Below are 19,253 nucleotides of genomic sequence, written 5' to 3'. Positions count from 1 at the left end.
CGGGGCCTGGGCGCGGGGCGGGGCCTGGGCGCGGGGCGGGCGGTGGCGACCAGCCGGAGGAGAAAGAACATGGCGGGCACAGCGGGGCCCGGAACCGGCCCGGGGGCAGCGGGAGGAGATGGAGACGATTCGCTATACCCGATCGCGGTTTTAATCGACGAGCTCCGCAACGAGGATGTGCAGGTACTGGAATCGGGCCGGGGAATGGAGTTGGGCCCGGCGGGGCGTGCGGTAGGGGAGGAGGAAGGCCGGCGCCGTGGTGGGAGAGGCCCGGGGACTGAAGGAGTCGGCTTCGGCGGTGGGAGAGGCCCGGGGACTGAAGGAGCCGGCTTCGGCTTCTGAGCAGAAATTTAATTGAGAGAAGGGGAAAGTCCCAGGAGGGGTGTGGTGGCTTGACCAGACCTTATCTGGACCTGAGCAGAGCTCCCACTCCCAGCGCCCGGTCCCGGCGGTTGTGGGAGCCCCGGCTTCCCGCCTGGGCGCCCCTTCCGGGCGGTGCAGGGAGGCGGATTCCCGTCAGGTCCTGGGCCGGGAGGAGGCCGGCGTGGCCCGAGGGGGCTGGAGCGGGCTGCAGGTGAATGAAAGCTTTCCTCTAGGCTGGGAAACTGGCTGTGCTTGGTGGGTAGAGAGAGAGTGGGGTGGCTTACCTAGATGAGTTGTTGCGTTAGCTCTGCTGTAACTTTTCTTTAGAGAGGCAAGGGTTGTTTTCAACCATTTCACCTGCTTCACTAGTGCCAATGTGCTCTCATTTTGAAATCGTCTCCCTTCTTGTATGTGGTATTTTCTTTTTCTAACGGGCCCTGTGAGTGTGGCTCTTAAAAAAATCTTCGTTTGGTTAAAATGAAGGCATGTTCCACTGCTTCTGAGGTTCCTCATAGAATCAAACCCAAGTTGAAGGTTTGCCTCTTTGTCAGTGTGTGTCGTTGTCTCACTTGTTTGTAGTGTTCTTGTTTTGGTCTAAATCACAACTGTTTATTCTTTGCACTTTGTATTTTTAAAGCTCCGCCTTAACAGTATTAAGAAGTTATCCACAATTGCTCTGGCACTTGGAGTAGAAAGGACACGAACAGAACTGCTGCCATTCCTTACAGGTATATGAATTCTTTGTTTGAAGAGAGGTGTGGCCATTTCCATTTTCCGTGGCTTTCAAGTTTTCCAGTGGCTTTCAAAACTTTGACTCTTTTTTTAGAAAGTGTTATCCACACTATTGAGTACTAAGCTGAGGCTGATGCGCTCTGAGGAAACAAGACAGGGCATAGCATAATGGGGCCAGATGTATTCAGTTAACTGTTGAGCTCCTGGGAAAGTCATTGATATGGGGTTATCAATTTCTAATTCATTGTGTCATACAGCTCTGGAATGCTGTTAGGATTGTGACGGGCCCCTCTAGCTAAATATTGAGTCTATTCCTAGTTCTCTGTGAGTGTCCAGCTCCGGGCCTGCTCTCTTTGTTGATGAGTACCTGGTCGTTGTCATTTCCAGATACGATTTATGATGAAGATGAGGTACTGTTAGCTCTTGCTGAGCAACTGGGAAATTTCACTGGCCTGGTGGGAGGTCCTGACTTTGCCCACTGTCTGCTGGTGAGTATATTTTGTCTACCGTTCTTCCATAACTTAACCTGTATAAACCGTACAGTATTTGTCGATAGGAACACTACATTTGTAATGCAGTTTTTTTTTTTGTAGATAGCCTCAGTGTTGGCTGTTGAGAGGACAGATAATGTAGGCACTTCGGATTCAACCTTTCTCTGACTGCGAGCATCAGAACTTTGTGTGAATTTGTCAGTTGGGAGAAAAAGGGTTCGATTATTTTTATGGGTCTTCTCCCCACCCCCTGAAATTAGAGATCTTAATTCTCATCTAGCGGTGTCATGAATTTGGAAATGTTTATTAGCTTTTTCTTTTCTTTTCTTTTTTTTTTTTTAAAGCTTTTATTTCTGTAAGTAATCCCTATTTCCAGGGTGGAGTTTGAACTTAGAGCCCTGAGATCAAGAACTGTGTGCTCTATAGACTGAACCAGTCAGGTGCCCTGGAAATGTTTACTAGCTTTTTGTCTTTGATTGTAAGCCTGTGGTTTGCTTCTGATTTACTCTGTGGATTTGATGAGTTCAGCTCAATTTGGTTGACATTTACTGACCACCTGCTATGTCAGGCCCTGAAGTTACAGTGTTGCTGTGAAGAAGGCCAGCGTGAATGGGATGAGGTCTCTGCCTTAGGTATTGACAGATAATCACCATACAGTGTTAAATGGAAGAATGGGAGCACATAAAAGGTACCTGAATAGCAGAAAGCAGAAAGGGATTCATCCAGGGTGACGAGAGAAAACCTCTTGGGGGATGGTGTCTGAATTAGGTTTTGAAGGATGACATCATTTGCACAAGATAGACATATATGCCTTATGGCTCAAATACTGTCTATATGATGTTGATGTGTGATTTTTCTTTCTACCTCTGACCTTTCCATAGAATTCCAGGTACATGGATAGAGATATCTGCTTGTATCTCTCTACATTATCTGCCTGTGGCTTTTCCTCTTGGATATCAAACAGGCATTTCAGATTTAACATGCCTGGGTGGTTCATTTGGTTAAGCATCCAACTCTTGATCATAGCTCAGGTCTTAATCTCAGGTTCGTGAGTCCAAGCCCTGAGTTGGGTTCCCTGCTGGGCATGGAGCCTACTTTAAAAAAAAAAATGTTAACATGCCTGAAACGGAACTCCATTTTCTCCTCCAAATATGCCTGTCATTTAGTGGTCCCATCTCAGTAAACAGCATCACTGTCCTCCCATTTGCACAAACCAAAACCTAGAAGACATTCTTGAAAATTTCTTGCACTCATTTCCCAGATTGGATCTGTTAGTAATTCGGTAAATTCCAAATGCATTCCAAATCAGTTCACTTTCCTTCTTCCCCACTACTACCAAGCTCATCTCTCTTCGTCTTTCCAGACGTCACAGTCTTTCTGCTAGATTGCTGCAGTAACATCCTGACCAGTCGTTCTCCACTCCTGCCTCCCACCCTTCCCTGTAGTCCACTGTTCACCTGGCACGTGGGTTACTTCCTGCCACAGCTCTTAGAAAATCCAGATTCCAGGGCACCTGTGTGGCTCAGTCACTTAAGTGACCAACTCTTGATTTTGGCTCAGGTCACCGTCTCATGGTTCGTGAGATTGAGCCCGGCATCAGGCTCTGCACTGACAGCTCGGAGCCTGCTTGGGATTCTCTTTCCCTCTCTCTCTGCCCCTCCCCTGCTAATTCTCTCTCTCTCAAAATAAATGAATAAACTTAAAAATAAAGAAAATCCGAATTCCTATCTTAGGTTTTGTAAGCTAGGTTACAAGCTATCTCTGAATATATCTCCTACCGTGTTCCTTCTTGATAACCTTGCTCTGTTTACAGGGATCTTCTTTCTGTCCTTTGAATAAACCAAGCTTATTATTACCCTAAGATTATTGCCCTGTGTTGTTCCCTCTAATGTTCTCTTGAGCTTCTGATGGCTGTGTCCTTGTCATTCAGATATCAACCTCATTGCATCTTCTCAAAGAGGCCTTTCCTGAACACCCAGCCTGAAATTGCCTCCTAGTCACCCCTTATCACATCATCCTATTCTGTTTCTTTACAGGGTACTCATCACCATAAGATTATGTTCTTTGTTAGTTGTCTTCCTGCACTACAATAAAAGTCCACTAGAGCGAAGAACCTGTCTGCCTTGTTTTTTCTCTGTCCTCAGTGCTAAAATACAGCAGTAATCATTCATTGACTCGGGTTTGGAAGTATAAAACAGGTTGTGTGGCTGGAGTACACGGGAGTGGTGGGCGGAACAGTAGAAGAGGGCCTGGAGACTTAGGCAGAGTTAAAATCCAGAGACAACTGGTCTTTGATTCTCAGCAGCTTGGCCTTATCCTATGGTAGTGATAGAGGTGATCCACTGATACTGTATGAGAGGAGCTCCGAGGAGGCAGACGTAGATAGTGAAAGGCCTTTCAAGTAAGAAAGCAGTATCGTTTTAAAGGGCTTCTGGAATACTCTTAGGAATGCCAAGTACTTTCTACTTTTGTGTATTAAACGTTTTTTGAAACGTAATATTAGTAGACACAGTTGTTTTCTTTGAGTCATAATTTTGTTTCAGTCTTTTCGTGAGTCCTGTGTTGTGGATTTTTATCTTCAACATTTGCAGCTCATGGCGTATGCTGAATACGCCTCTACCAAATGCAAACCCAGAAAGGTAGAGGTTCAGAGAACCAGCCCTCGTGTGCTTTTCGCTGGGCTGGGTCATGTTCACTTTCTGATCCTATTCCAGACCAACCCTTTTGGTCTCTTCTGTTTCTAAAGCTGCAAACAGGGATTCCTACCATCTCTGTGTTCTTCATTGCTCTGTCCACAACTCCTGCTCTCTGTCTCGCTCATAAAGAGTCTGCAGTGTCTTCTGAAAAAAGTGGTTTCGTACTCAGCCTCTTACATGTTAGGTAAGTTGATGGTGTGGGGCTGGTGGACAGGGCTGCTTCTCCGAAAGCTGTGTGGCCTCAGTGGCCTGATGAGATGTCATCCTTTAATTGTGCTGCCCACTGTTGCTCATGTTTTTGCAGTTACTCTTGAGGAAAAACATGGTCTTATCTGAATTTGGCTACATATCTTTTAAACCTAGTCATTCAGCTCACAGTAATATTAATATTGTGTCGAGTCTCCACGGTGTCGTTTGTAGACACCATCTGGGAATTGCCATCTGGGACATGAGACCTTGGCTGTCCTACAGAAGTCGTGTCTTCAGGTTGGACACACCATATGTTATCACTGTGTGAACTGAAAGTAACCATTTGGTGTGATGAGCGAACATTCTGGTTACATGTACCACCTCCCTTCAGTCCCTGTAAAAGGTGATAATCTGTATCTACCCTGATTCACTAAGTTTTCTTTTCTGATTTTTCCTTTTTGGTCTATTCAGCCTCCTTTGGAAAGTCTGGCAACTGTGGAAGAGACTGTGGTTCGAGACAAGGCTGTGGAGTCGCTGAGGCAGATCTCCCAGGAGCACACTCCTAATGCTCTGGAAGCGCATTTTGTACCTCTGGTGAAGCGCCTGGCGAGTGGAGACTGGTTCACTTCTCGCACATCTGCGTGTGGCTTGTTCAGTGTTTGCTATCCCAGGGCTTCAGATGCTGTCAGAGCAGAAATTAGACAGTAAGATACGTTGTTTTTTTGAGTTATTTGGGGTTTTTGGGAACTTCTGGCTGACAGTTACACAATACCCTGTTACCTGTGAGTAGCTGATAGCAGGACACGTGTGATAACATGACTATTTATCATTCAATTGAATATACGAGTGCTTTTAGATTAGAAGCCTACCTAATCACTGATATTCATAAAAGAAAACCTCTAAGATGGCCGTGTGTGTGTGTGCGTGCGCGCATGCGCGCGCGCGTGTTGGGGGCATTTAATTTAGTGGTACTTAATAGGAAATACCTTCATTATCATTTGCTTTAGGCACTTCCGTTCCTTGTGCTCAGATGACACTCCCATGGTACGACGTGCTGCCGCTTCCAAACTGGGCGAATTTGCAAAAGTTTTGGAATTAGACAGTGTGAAAAGTGAAATTGTTCCGCTGTTCACTAACCTAGCTTCAGACGAACAGGTAAGTTAGTGATTAGTATCTGAGGTACATAGATTTCCTTTCCTCTAACGTTTTAAGGATTCCTTTGGGAGTTTGGTTATATGTTAGGATCCTTTTTGCAAAATTAATACTTAATTTTGGGCTAGATAATTTTTTTTTTAATGTTTATTTATTTTTGAGGCAGAGAGAGACAGAACATGAGTGGGGGAGGGTTAGAGAGAGAGAGGGAGACACAGAATGAGAAGCAGGCTCCAGGCTCTGAGCTGTCAGCACAGAGCCCGATGCAGGGCTTGAACTCACAGACCATGAGATCATGACCTGAGCCGAAGTCGGAAACTCAACCGACTGAGCCACCCAGGCACCCCTAGATAGAATTTAATGTGAACCATCTTGGTGCCTTTCCATTTCTTTCTTAACCAGACCATGATTTTCTCTTGTGCTGGCAGTGGTTAAAACAGGAGTCAGAGAGGAGATGGGAATTCTCTAAGAAGGGAAGACCAAAGCTGCTTTAAGGGCTAACACACCTTCACGCGTTGCAGCCGGTCACAGCGGGGTCATGTTGCGTGGGATTTTTGACTTTCAGATAAACAAATGTGTTAGGAAGGCTGCCTGAGCCTCTCCCTTCTCTGGAGGACTGTATAGGGGGACTTTGTACGATAGCAATTTTAAGTCCAAGGGTCTGGATCTTTTTGGTGTAGAAATAATAACAATAAGGAGCACCTGCAATAAGTGTGATTTTTCTTAGCCTGTCCTAAGGGGTTTTTACGTAAAAGAAATACTGGGGTAATAGTTGCCCCATGAGGTAGATAGCCCAGGTTATGTGTTAGGGAATGACAGACACAGAAAGTCGAAGTAGCTTTTTCAGGATGGCATGCTTTGCAGTGGTGTAGATGGGGTTAGAATCTAGGCAGTTGGGCTCCAGAGTTCAGAGCCTTCATGGCTAAGCCGAACTGCCTTCTTTATGGCTAGAGGATCCACCCCCAGAGTTTCTGGACCCCAGAAGAATGCGTGTGGGTTTTAATTTGCTTGGTGTCTTCCTGGAATCACTTCACATGTGCAGGACCTCTTGATGAGTCTCATATTGAAAGATGGTAAATCTTACCTTAAAATAATTGAAAAAACTTACTGAAATACCATATAGAGGAGAGCACAAAAGATACAACTCTGAATAATAAGAAGGTTAGGAGGCAGAACTTTGACAGCCACCACCCTGGAAGCCCGCCCCAGCTCTCGCCCACACACACCCACCCCCTGCCTGCTTCAGATAACACTTTCTCTTGACTTTTGTGGTTACCAGCTCTGACTTCTCTTTGTACTTTTATGGAACATTATAGTTTAAAACCACACTGTTCAACAAATACAGTGTAAGTTACCTATTAATTTTTTAAGTTTTCCAGTAGTCACATTTTAAAAACTAGAAAATGGGAAATTAATTTTAATAGTTTATGTTATTTAACACACTGGGTCCAAAATAGTGATCATATGAACATGGGCATTAGCGTATTTCATGGACTCAAGAGCCACATGTGGCTGGTGGTTACCACATCGGACAGCAGAGGTTTAAATCCTCATTTGGGATTTTAATGATGATGCTTCCCATGGTATAATTTAACATTTTCTTTTGTCCTCAGTATTTCCTGCAACTTGAATGTAGTGTGGGGGAGGAGGGTTTGTAAACTTTGCTAGTAAAGGGCCAGATGGTAAATATTTTCAGCCTTGTGGGCTAGTCTCTATTGTAACTACTCAACTCTGCTTTCGTAGCACAAAAGCTCTATATGTAAACTGATGTGTGTGGTGGTGTTGCAGTAAAACTTTATTTACGTGAAGTAGCTGCAGTTTTGGATTCGGCCAGTGTTTGCCCCATCCATGATCTAGAGGCTTGATGAGATTTAGGTTTGATATTTTGGGGGTGATTATATGTGGGATTGTACACTTCATCAAGAGGCATGTGATTTCTAGTTGTGATACATTAGAAAAAAAAATAAGTGCTTAATTGTATGATATGTGTGTGTGTATTCTGTCTGACCCCTGGTAGAATTGGGGCTCCTGGCTTATTCATTTTTGGAAACAACAGTTACTGAGTACCTGCTACATATTGGGCACCGTTCCAATGCTGGGCTACAGTGTTTAACCATTATAAACAGATCAATAAGCATGATAAATGCTAGGACGAAAATAAAGTAGGGTGATGTAACAGGGACTGATTATAGGGCATTCCTGTAGACTGGTTAGTCAGAGAAGGACTCTGAAGTAGTGATACAAACTGAGAAACAAAAGAAAAATGCCAGCCATACCCTTTTCTGGAGTACCGGAGCTCCACCGGGAGAAGGCACCTAGCGTAAAGGCCGTCAGGTTGGAACAAAGCGGGTGACAGGGACTCTGGTAAGGTCTTCCGGAGAAGATAGGCCGAGGCCAGATCACGGAGGCCCTGTAAGTCAGGGTATGGAGTTGGAAGTTTTTTCCTAGGCGCAGTGAGAATACACCTAGATTGTAAGCAGAGGTGGTGTGACTTGGTGTAATGCACCTTTTAAAAAGAACATCCCGGCATTCTGGCTTCTGGGTGAAAGCTGAATTGTAAGGGGGTGGGGGTGGGGTTTAGAAGCAGGAAGACCAGTTAGGAGACGTAGGCAAGACAGGATGGTGAACTAAGGTGGCATAGTGAAGGTGGAGAGAATCTGGAGATAGGTTTAGAGGCAGAGTCACTGGGACTATGGGAAGAGGGGAAAGAGCAGTCAAGGAGACCTTGACCTTTGGCTTTAGCCCAAACCGGGTGGATGGTGTGTCATTGCTGAGACAGAGAAGAGGCTGGGAAGAGGAGCAGGTATTGGGGAGAAAAGTCATTGATGAATTTAACAAATATTTATTGGTAAATATTTCCAGAGATGATAGTAGTCCCTTGATAGAGCATTGTTTTTGGATTCAAAGTTCCTTGTATAGCCACTACCAAGAACCTAGTTCTGCCTTTATTTAGCTGGTTTCCTTGTGGGTAGAGGAGCGAGTATCTTGGGGATACAGTAAATTATTGTTCATCGACGATTTTTAAAATTTGTAGTATTTTGAAAAGTATGATGTGTAATATTTGTGAAATATGTAATAGCATATGCACACACGGTGTTCAGAGTTTTGGTTCCTCCTGGGTGCTTATGTTTTTACATATTTTTAGTTTCTATTTGTTAAGATTTCCAAGTCTGTAATCTCAATTCCTAATTTCTCATTGATGTGTCTAATTGCGTGTTTCCACTTGGTCAAGACACATAGGTATCACATTGACATTTGGCAGTTTACATTTGGGGAGCTGAGGTCATTAATCTCACGGTTTTCTAAAGTTTTTGGCCTCTTTTTTCTAGGCTTGGTTACCTCAAAGTTATTCTGCCCCCGATTCTCAACATTTAAATCCAGTGTTGTTGTTGTTTTTTATTATTAACTCTTTTATTTTTCGTGTGTTTCTTTCCAAGTCATCATCTCATGCCTAAACTATTACTGTCACCCCAAACTGAGTATTTTAAAAACTGAGTTTCCTAAGTGTTTCCCCTAGCCTTATTCTCTTGTTTTTGTTCTGATCTGTTAAACAGCTTGTTCAAGTACAGTTTTCATTTTTGTCCTTCAACAACTTATTAGAGGAGGCCTTGAAGACATCATTATAATGTTCTCTTTTTTTATTTAATTTTTACATTTTCATTTTGTTTTCCTTAATAAAAGCTCTGCACTCTAGCCAAGGAAATTACTGTTCACTCTATAACAAGGTATTTTGTTTTTAAATGTTTATTTATTTTTGAGAGACAGAATGAGCTGGGGAGGGGCAGAGGGAGAGGGACAGAGGATCCAAAGTGGGCTCCGTGCTGATAGCAGAGAGCCACACATGTGGGGCTTTAACTCACGAACCATGAAATCATGACCTGAGCCAAATGAAGTCAGGCGCTCAACTGACTGAGGCACCCAGGCCCTCCTCGAGCAAGGTTGTTTCTCCCTTTGTGGATTTTGATACACTGTTCCAGGCAAAGGGATCAGCTGTATGGAAGGAAGGAAGGGAGGGAGGGAGGGAGGGAGGGAGGAAGGAAGCTGTATGCAGTGGGTTTTTTTTCCCCTTCTTTCCGTTCCGTTTTTTTTAGAGTTCATTTATTTTTGAGAGACGGAGAGAGACAGAGTGTGAGCAGAGGAGGGGCAGAAAGAGAGGGAGACACAGAATCTGAAGCAGGCTCCAGGCTCCCAACTGTCAACACAGAGCCCCATGGGGGGCTCGAACTCACAAACCGTGAGATCATGACCTGAGCCGAGGTCAGCCCCTTAACTCACTGAGCCACCCAGATGCCCCTTTTTTTTTTTTTTTTTCTTTTTTTAAATGAAACCCACAGCACTGCCTCGTACCACACATACTGCCCTGTGGCTCTCGGTAGATATCATCTGACTAACAGAAAGAAGTTCTATTCCTTTAGGATTCAGTGCGTCTCTTAGCTGTGGAAGCTTGTGTCAGTATCGCCCAGTTGCTGTCCCAGGAGGACCTTGAGGCTCTGGTGATGCCCGCACTCCGGCAAGCAGCGGAAGATAAATCTTGGAGGGTTCGCTATATGGTAGCTGACAAGTTTTCAGAGGTAAGGTTATTCTAGTGACATCTTTTAAGTACTAAGACAAAAAAAACAAAACCTCTTTTTTGTTGTGTACCAGAAGTTTCTGAATGAATTCTTCTGAATGGGAATGCCTGTAGCAAGAATGTACTTGAAGATTATACTGGTTTTGTTTTGTTCATGTTAAACTTGCTAGCGTGCATTAAAACATGTACAATTTTTTTTTATAGCTCCAGAAAGCTGTGGGTCCTAAAATCACCCTAAATGACCTCATCCCCGCCTTTCAGAACCTGCTCAAAGACTGTGAAGCTGAAGTCCGAGCAGCTGCTGCCCACAAAGTAAAAGGTTAAGGTGTTCAATTGATGTCTCAGGACATAGCCTTCATTTTTGGTGTATTTTTAAAATGTCAGTGAATTTTGTATGTTTGTTATTGTGGGACGTGTCTTTGAGTAAGAGATGATTTCAGTGTGTGGAAATGTCACACTGTGAGACAGAGCTGCTCTATTTATATTTAAAACCAAATAACCGTTGTATCTTGTTCCTGTCAAAAAGATGCCTTTTTAGGATTGGTGTATTTGGCATATAGATTGATAAAAAGTACGCTCAGAATAAGGCCTCTCTTCCCTTATTTGCTTAAACATATGATTTGATTTAATTTGCACCTCTTGGTAAACCTGGCATCTTGTAAATGGCTGTATGTAAGCATTATTGTTTTCTATTTATCTCTTTTAGAACTCTGTGAGAACTTACCCACTGAAGGCAGAGAGACCATAATTATGAGTCAGATTCTCCCCTATATAAAGGTAAACCTAACTAGGTTATTTTTTGTTTCACTCTGCCCTGTATGATACAAGGCAGACTTTACCTCCATTTTTCTCTTTCTTTGTTTTACCTTAAAGCTTTTTGAGGGGCACCTGGGTGGTCCAGTCAATTACTGCTGACTCTTGGTTTCAGCTCAGGTCATGATCTCACGGTTCACAAGTTTGATCCCTGCATTGGGGTCTGTGCTGACAGTGCGGAGCCTACTTGGGATTCTCTCTCTCTCTCTGCCCCTCCCCTGCTCGTGCACCTGCGTGTGTGCTCTGTGTCTCTCTCTCTCTCTCAAAAATAAATGAGTAAATTAGAAAAGAAAAAAAACATAGACCTTAAAGCTTTTTTGAGTGTAAAGGTGGACAGGGAATAATTGGGACAGTTATGTTAATGTGACATTGTTATTATGTTGGGAATTGTAAAATGCTCTTTGGTGCATAGGTTTGTGTTGTTACACAGATGATCTGAAGAAGTGTATCAGCCAGTGAATATTGAAATAGCACTGTCTCTAAATTCCTTGGGAGATGGTGTGGAAGTCTCTGTCATCTTGCCACAAAAGAAGGATTTTAATTTTGATTTTATTTTAGGAATTAGTATCTGATACAAATCAACATGTCAAATCGGCTCTAGCATCTGTAATTATGGGATTGTCTACCATTTTGGGAAAAGAGAATACCATTGAACACCTTCTACCTCTTTTTTTAGCTCAGTTAAAGGATGAGGTGAGTCCGTCTAAAAACTCTGTTGCCTTTGATAGTCAGTGATTTGTTTGGTTTTGGTTTGGGGTTGCACTAAAATAGAACCTGAAACAGGGATGAAGGGATAAAAAAAGGTAGCTTATTTTAAACCAGTGACAATTCCTGTGTTTGGGTTTGGAGTTCCAAATTCTGCAGAAAATGAGCACAAGGAGCCATTGATACAGACCTGAAAACGTTTTTATGTCCTCTCTGCCTAATTCTTGCTGATATCCACTGATGTCATCTCTTTAAAGCCAATGTTTCTTCATTTTAAATGCTTTAAGTTAAATATTATAGTATCAAAATTCTAATGATAGCTATAAAATCTGTTGACGAATACAGTCAGTTAGGGGTGATCATAAATGCTTTGCGTGTATGGTTATGTTTAATCCTCACAACAATCTTATGAAGCCCATCTCATTATTATCCCCATTTTATAGATGAGGAAACTGAGCCAGAGAGGTAAATAATTCACCCAAAGTTTTGGCAGTGGCAAATCTGGGATTGGAATCAGTGTAATTTGATTCTAGAGCCTATGCTTTTTACTGTCCTATAGACTTTTCATTGAAAGTTCTGGTAGATATCAGTTACGTTTATGTGCTTTGAATTGAGTAGTGAGTATTTGTTTTAAGGCTGTACTTTTTTTTCACCCGAGTCAATCCTTTCTTATTTAAAAAAAAATGTTTGGCAGTTGTTAACCTCATCATGATAGTAGGGGAACGTTGGCAGAGACCTTGATGCTCATATGTGTTCTTGCAGTGTCCGGAAGTTCGTTTGAATATCATCTCTAACTTGGATTGTGTAAATGAAGTGATTGGGATCCGTCAGCTCTCTCAGTCTCTCCTTCCTGCCATAGTGGAGCTGGCTGAAGATGCCAAGTGGAGGGTCCGGCTGGCCATCATTGAGTATATGCCACTGCTGGCGGGCCAGCTGGTGAGTACCTTGGCTCACCAAATGATCGGTAGCATCAGATCGTCGGGCACAGTCGCTGTGGCTCATAGGAGCCCCACACAGCTTATCTGATAATGTTCATCTAGATGCATGAAAGTCTGACCTGGTTGCCCATAGGATGGTTTTGATCTTCTGTAGTGCATTAACTTCTAACAAGAAGGTATTACAGAAACGCCTTTCACCTCCTCACCACCTAATAGCAAAGCCATAGAAGAATGTCGTTTTGGTATGTATAAGAGAGCATGGTATTTAGTGTCTCCATGTCTGAAGGAATTCTTAACCGAGAAGAAAAGGGAGTGTGGTTTCAAGATACGTCAGCTTTGATTTTTGCTCTGGGCAGCTTCCCTGTTTGCCCGTATTCTGAGCAAAATGTCCCTGGTTACCACTTTTCCTACGTTCTGGATACAGGGAGTTGAGGAATCATCATATAGGGAAGGAATATGATGTTTATAGTGTTAGTATTTTGGACAGAGACCACGTTATCGCTGTTTATATTACATGGTTAGTTTTACTCTGATAATCATAATAATTAAAATTTCAGAGGCGCCTGGGTGGCTCAGTCAGTCGAGTGTCCGACTCAGGTCATGATTTCGGCTCAGGTCATGATCCCGGCTCAGGTCATGATCCCAGGGTTGCAGGGTTGCAGGATTGAGCCCGCATCCTGCTCCGCATTGATGGTGGAGCCCACCTGGGATTCCCTCCCCCTCCCCCTTTCCCTCCCCCTCACTCTCCCTCCCCCTCTCCCTCCCCCTCTCCCTCTCCCTCCCCACACTTGCTGTCTCTTAAAAAAAAATTTAGCTGGGGAGAAGGACAAGTGATCACTTTTAGGGCAGCGACTGTCTTCAGTGTTTTTCTTCCAGAGCCCGCCAGTATCTGGCAGCAGTTAAAGCACGTAACTATTTGTAGAATGTCGAACGAACGAATACCTGAATATTTTTTGAGAAAGCTACTAACACCTGTCCACTTGCAGCTAACATTGCTGCATTTTGTGTCCCCCTCTCCCCCAGACTTCCATTACTGTCAGATCACAGCAGGTGGGATGTAATTTCTCTTTTCTTAGACCCTTGGATGTATATTACTGATTTTGGCATATTTAGTTTACAAAGCGCACCCTGTGCATGTCTGTGGCATCATATATTTTAAAAAATTTGAAGTGTCTCGTTCTTCAGAATGGATGCCAGAGGTATCTGTGTATAGCTAAATAGGGTCAGGTGAAGTCATGTTGTCATCTGTTTTTCCTGTGACTCCCACGTGCTGCTGAGGGTCATCTTCTCTTCTTCACTGGTGACTGTCATGGGTCACCTGTCCGGAGTAGAAAGCGGCAGTGCCTAACTGCTGAAGACTGAAAGTACTGTCCAGAAGGGGGGGTGGGGGTGATGTTTCTTTTAACCTCTGCTCCCTTCAGACCTGTGCAGCTGGCAAAGGTGGGTAGCTCTGTGGTGCAGGAGTCTGGAAGCAGGGCGGGTGGTGGTGAGTTTGGCGGACTCACACCTGTCTGGCGGGGGAGACGTGCAGCAGTTGGGAACGCTGTCCACATCTTCAACTTCTTGTTAGTATCATGTTGCCTTGTTACTTACCACCTTACGTGTAAAGATTTTTAGATCACGTAGTCAATTTGTAAAATTCTTCCAAGACTTTATATGTGGCCTGGCTTGTGGACCATGGTGAATGTAAAGTTAAGCCACAATAATTAAGATCCAAGAAAAATCCATTACCTGGAGTGAAGAGGTTGTCTTTGAAAGCTGGCGTGGTAATCGAAGTGTATGCTAACACCTGTTCACAGTCTGTAATCATAAAGCTCTTTTATTCAGTCACCATTTTCAAAGCACTGCAATTTTATATTCACTGTCTTTATTTAAAGTACACAGTCACTGGTCAGTAACTTCTTAGTCGCCAGAGAAATTAAAAAACCTGTAAACATGCAGACCCCACAAAGGAGGCACTAGGAAAGCAGGCGTCACCTGGCACTGTCCCGCATGCCGCAGCGTCCCACAGGGCTGGGCGTGTGTCCCTCCGCCCGTGCTGGAGTGACCGCCCGTTGCCAGGGAGAACAGAATTGGGACAGCCGGGGTGGTTCCACCTGTGACTCTGTGCTGGGGCCACTTCCCCTGGAGTCCTGTGCCTGCTCCCTTCTCCCTCTTCTGCTTTCTCCCATCATCCCAGAAATTCTTTCTTTAATTGGGAAGCTCTCTATTTGTCAGTGTCAATTTCTTCATCCTTAAGGATGTATTATATCAACCAGGAAGGAAAAAAATGAGAACTGTTATTATGGACAGGTATTTTCGTGGGTAGCTTATTTTTCACAAGTGATCTAGATGCTGCTCGGCACTCTGTCCACGATGCGTTTTTCCAGCACGTCTGCAGTGTCGGGTCTGGCTCCGGGCTACCCCTACCCTCTTCTCTCCCACCTAGCAGGGCTTGGGCCATCTCATGTACGGTTTCTTTCTTTATGATTGTTGTCTAATAAGATAGTCTCAGAATTTGTAAATCACATTATGTGCTATTTTTTTCTGGCTGGTTCATGCATTCAGCTTATTTGGAAACCTGTTTTTTTTGTTTGTTTGTTTGTTTGTTTGTTTGTTTTTTTTTTAGCTTTTGGGTCATTTTGATGTAATGTAAATAGACCATCTTGATTTCTGAACTTTGGAGATACATATTAATGGAATCTTCTGTATCTATAGGGTGTGGAGTTCTTTGACGAAAAGCTGAATTCTTTATGTATGGCCTGGCTTGTGGACCATGGTGAGTAAGTTAAACACAGATTACTATGGAAGGCCTGTGTGTTTGTGTACATCCATTTTGTTCATAGGTTTCCTTTTTTGAAAGGAATCCTAATCTGATCAGACATTTAGCCTTACCTCTGTAGGGATGAAGAAAGGCTTCAGTTAGAGTCTATTTAGCTCCCCTTGAACACGAGCTTGACGTTTTTATTTTCTGCCAATTTCTTTTTATCTTAAATTTTATCTTCTTCATTAAACAATCTCTGCCCTGTTTCGTAGACATTCTGTTAGGTTATTTTCAAACTATCTTTTTTAACCCTACACTCCTTCCTTGTCCCAAGGGCCTTTGGTAGAACATGGTACTCTAGTTTTCGGCTCCTATAGATCCGGTGGGGTAGGGATTGGAATCTGATGAAAGGCCCAGGGGGTAGAAGTGGCTGCTTGGCTTCTTTGAGGTCACATAGGGAAGGAGGTATTCAGGGGCGGGGTCTCGGAGTGGAAGACATCAGCTGTGACTTGGGGGGGGTGGGCACCCGGATTTCCGCTTTTGATGAGAGGTAAGCTTATTGTTCCCTGGCAGCTGGTGACGCCTCGAGCTCAGGCAGGTCAGATGGAGCACCTGTTTTAGAGAATAGGTTTTGAAAGAACTTATCTTCTCTGTGTATTTGTAACATCATTCAGCAATCACACAATCCTTTTCTTCTCAGCGCCACAAACTCACTGAAAGCTCGTGCTGCTGCATATCAAAATATCAAGGCAGTGTATGTTTTCTGTGAAACCACCTTACACGTTGACTCTTTGCTAAGGTCTCAGGTGCATGTATCTCCTCTGGTCTGCTAGGCAGCTATGCGGGGGAGGGGTGCCCTCTGTACCCATGACATTCACAGCTAGGCCACATGTCCAGGCCTGGCAGCTTCAGTGTGGCCTGACACCTGTTCATATGAGGGCTCTGGGGGCTTATAAAATAAGCAACTTTGGTTGCATATTTTGGTGGATATGATAGGCATCTTGTTTCAGTACCGTAGCATCTTATATGTCCTGTATGTACTCAGGATCTCTGCTCATCTGCAGTGCTTCTGCCTGGGTATTTGCAAGGAGGGGGAAGCTTGTGTCCGCTTGTATGTGGAAGTGGTTGCTCTAAGGGCATGTTTCGGTCATGTGGGAGGTTAAATAGCTAAGAGAGTGAAGAGGAGGGTGTGAAGGAAATGTGCAAATCTTGTGAAAGCATATACAAGTAACTTTAGCGTTTTCAACCTAAATGTGAAGACTATTTTCTTGTCCTCTAAGGTTACCTTTTTATGGCTAATTTATTTTTTTCTTTTTCTTTTAATTTCTTTTATTTTATTATTATTATTATTTTTTTTAGCATTTATTGATTTTTGAGACAGAGACAAAGCATGAACGGGGGAGGGTCAGAGAGAGGGAGACACAGAATCCGAAACAGGCTCCAGGCTCTGAGCTGTTAGCACAGAGCCCGACGCGGGGCTTGAACTCACGGACGGCGAGATCATGAGCTGGGCCGAAGTCGGCCGCTTAACCGACTGAGCCACCCAGGCGCCCCTATTTTTTTCTTTTTAAATGAAACTTAAGCTTGGTAAATTGTAGGAAAGAAATTTCTCTCCTTTTTGAAAGAAAATGTTTATTTCTCATAGATATTTAATGTTAGTGGAAAGACACATCCCAGCAGGTCATTCGGTACTTTTTTTTGAAAGCTTGCATTCTAAATTCTGAGGAACTTTTTTTTTTTTTTTAATTATTTTTACTGCTTATTTTTTAGAGAGAGGGGGAGAGAGAGAGACACAGTGCCAGCAGGGGAGGGGCAGAGAGAGGGAGAGACAGGATCTGAAGCAGGCTCTAGGCTCTAAGCTGTCAGCACAGAGCCCGACGCGGGGCTCGAACCCACGAACCGTGAGATCATGACCTGAGCCGAAGTCGGATGCTTAACTGACTGAGCCACCCAGGTGCCCCAATTCTGAGGAACTTTTCAAGTCCTAATGTTCCACAGAGAATTGAATTCCTGACATCCTTTCCATGTAAGATTGTACTGTCTGTGCAAGTCAGTTGTTATTTTCTCAGTGCTCAGATTTTTTCCCTCCCAGTTGGGGAGTAAGAGGGACCCTTGGCCCTTTTTTCTGCAGCGGCACACTAGCATGCTAAACTTAAGGCATTGTAAGCGTTCTTTGAATCAATGAAATGTTAGCTCTGTAGTTGTTCTGTATGTAATTAATCACATGGGATTTTGTTGTTTGGTTTTGTTCTGCATTTTAGACTAACTGCTATGTAGTGATCACTGTTCAGTTACATTTTTGAAGCTTTTTTCCTGCTTACTAAACTACTGCAAGAATATTGTGAAAGTCCAAATTAATATAAAGGAGAAAGGGTCATCACTTTTTCTGAGGTTGAGTGGACAGTATTGATCAGGGGGAGGGATCTAGAAGGGGAATGGATTTCTTACAGAAGGGGGCAGGCATCAGAGTGAGCACATGGAGGGTGTGAGGCATTCAGAGGGACCCTTGAGGGGAAGGGGAGAGAGACGAAACAAGGAGAGCCAACTGGCAGAACTCTGGAATGGTTTGCGTTCTTGTGGCACAAAACTCAGAGGAGCCAGGACCATCGCGGGCGTCTGCCAGGTCCCGTTGAGTACAGCTGAGGTCAGGGCCCAGGCTGAGTGTGTGCGCCGTCTCTGCTTACTCCAGCAGTGAGGTCCCTTCCTATGGTGGTGGCGTGATGATGAGAAGGATGTCGAGCAAATTGAACAACAGAATCAGACAAGACACAGATGCTCTTGGTGGTTCCACCCTAGCGGGGGAGACGGGGAAGGGGGTTGTGCGAAACGCGAAGGCTCTGAATGTGGAGGGAATTGGGGTCTTGGGGCGCAGGTAGAAAAGTTGGCTTGAGCGCGCTCCACGAATGCTTCTGGCTGTCACTGACAGGTTGCTTCTCCCATAGACCTTGGTCAGGTTTCATATTGGTAATAAATTATGTACTTTCTTGGCTGCGCGGTCCTTCCTGTTGGCCTCAGTTGGCACTGCCTGAGGATCTGCTCACTGGGAAGAGTTGGGTGTTTTCTGTCCAGAAGCCTCACATAAATCTTCCAGGGCTGGGGCTGTGGCTTGGATGGCTACCCTTGCCTGTCCCGTTACCCAGGAGGGTTAGGCCTGCCTAGGGAAAGAAGTAGAGTAAGAAGTGCGTGCCCCCTGCCCTGGACTCATTATCTGAGCCCCAGCGTGGCGTCCTCCGAGACCTGCGAAATGCAGTAGCACCAGACCTGACTTTGGTCAGTGCTGTGCGCAGCAGCGAGTTGTTGAGGAGGTAGTAGCTCAGGCCTGATCATCTAGATTGACGGTGTCCTTGATAAATGATCTTACAGGGAATTCTTAGACGTTAAAGCAGGCGGTCATTCACAGAAGACGTTGACATGCTGTTGCACCACCAACATTTTAAGGGCAGAGAGGCAGGTCGTCGGAGGTTTTCATTTGCTGTCATGCAGGGGGCCACACTGGCCTCTAAGCGACCTCCTTGCTGGCCTTGTCTCCCCAGCTGTTGTTGTCGCTGCTGGAATAATCTTGCTTAAATACCACAGTGGTCATCAGGTTACAACTTTGCCTTAAAAACTCAGCGTTTAATGGGGCGCCTGGATGGCGCAGTCAGTTAAGCGTCCGACTTCAGCCAGGTCACGATCTCGCGGTCCGGGAGTTCGAGTCCCGCATCAGGCTCTGGGCTGATGGCTCAGAGCCTGGAGCCTGTTTCCGATTCTGTGTCTCCCTCTCTCTCTGCCCCTCCCCCATTCATGCTCTGTCTCTCTCTGTCCCAAAAATAAATAAACGTTGAAAAAAAAAAATAAAAAAAAAAAAAAATAAAAAAAAAA

At 44.3% G+C, this 19,253-nt stretch overlaps 1 protein-coding gene across 4 annotated transcripts in view; it reads left to right on the top strand.

Moving 5' to 3' along the window:
• The first annotated feature begins 40 nt into the window (after positions 1-40).
• The window catches only part of PPP2R1B (protein phosphatase 2 scaffold subunit Abeta), a 33,903-nt gene continuing 14,690 nt past the window's right edge, over positions 41-19,253 (top strand). For all 4 annotated transcript variants that reach the window (XM_040482950.1, XM_040482952.1, XM_040482951.1 and 1 more), the window contains exons 1-11: positions 41-183; positions 1,001-1,091; positions 1,483-1,583; positions 4,943-5,175; positions 5,479-5,626; positions 10,039-10,194; positions 10,398-10,512; positions 10,900-10,970; positions 11,565-11,699; positions 12,474-12,647; positions 15,347-15,407. In XM_040482950.1, coding sequence (XP_040338884.1) covers positions 70-183; positions 1,001-1,091; positions 1,483-1,583; positions 4,943-5,175; positions 5,479-5,626; positions 10,039-10,194; positions 10,398-10,512; positions 10,900-10,970; positions 11,565-11,699; positions 12,474-12,647; positions 15,347-15,407 — 1,399 coding nt within the window. In that variant the 5' untranslated portion in view covers positions 41-69. The remainder of the gene's footprint in view (positions 184-1,000; positions 1,092-1,482; positions 1,584-4,942; positions 5,176-5,478; positions 5,627-10,038; positions 10,195-10,397; positions 10,513-10,899; positions 10,971-11,564; positions 11,700-12,473; positions 12,648-15,346; positions 15,408-19,253) is intronic.

Source organism: Herpailurus yagouaroundi, unplaced genomic scaffold (assembly GCF_014898765.1).
Source record: "Herpailurus yagouaroundi ecotype Mexico unplaced genomic scaffold, PumYag 161, whole genome shotgun sequence".
Lineage (NCBI taxonomy): Eukaryota > Metazoa > Chordata > Mammalia > Carnivora > Felidae > Herpailurus > Herpailurus yagouaroundi.
The sequence above is the reverse complement of the archived record's forward strand: the minus strand, read 5'-3'. Positions and strand labels throughout refer to the sequence as shown.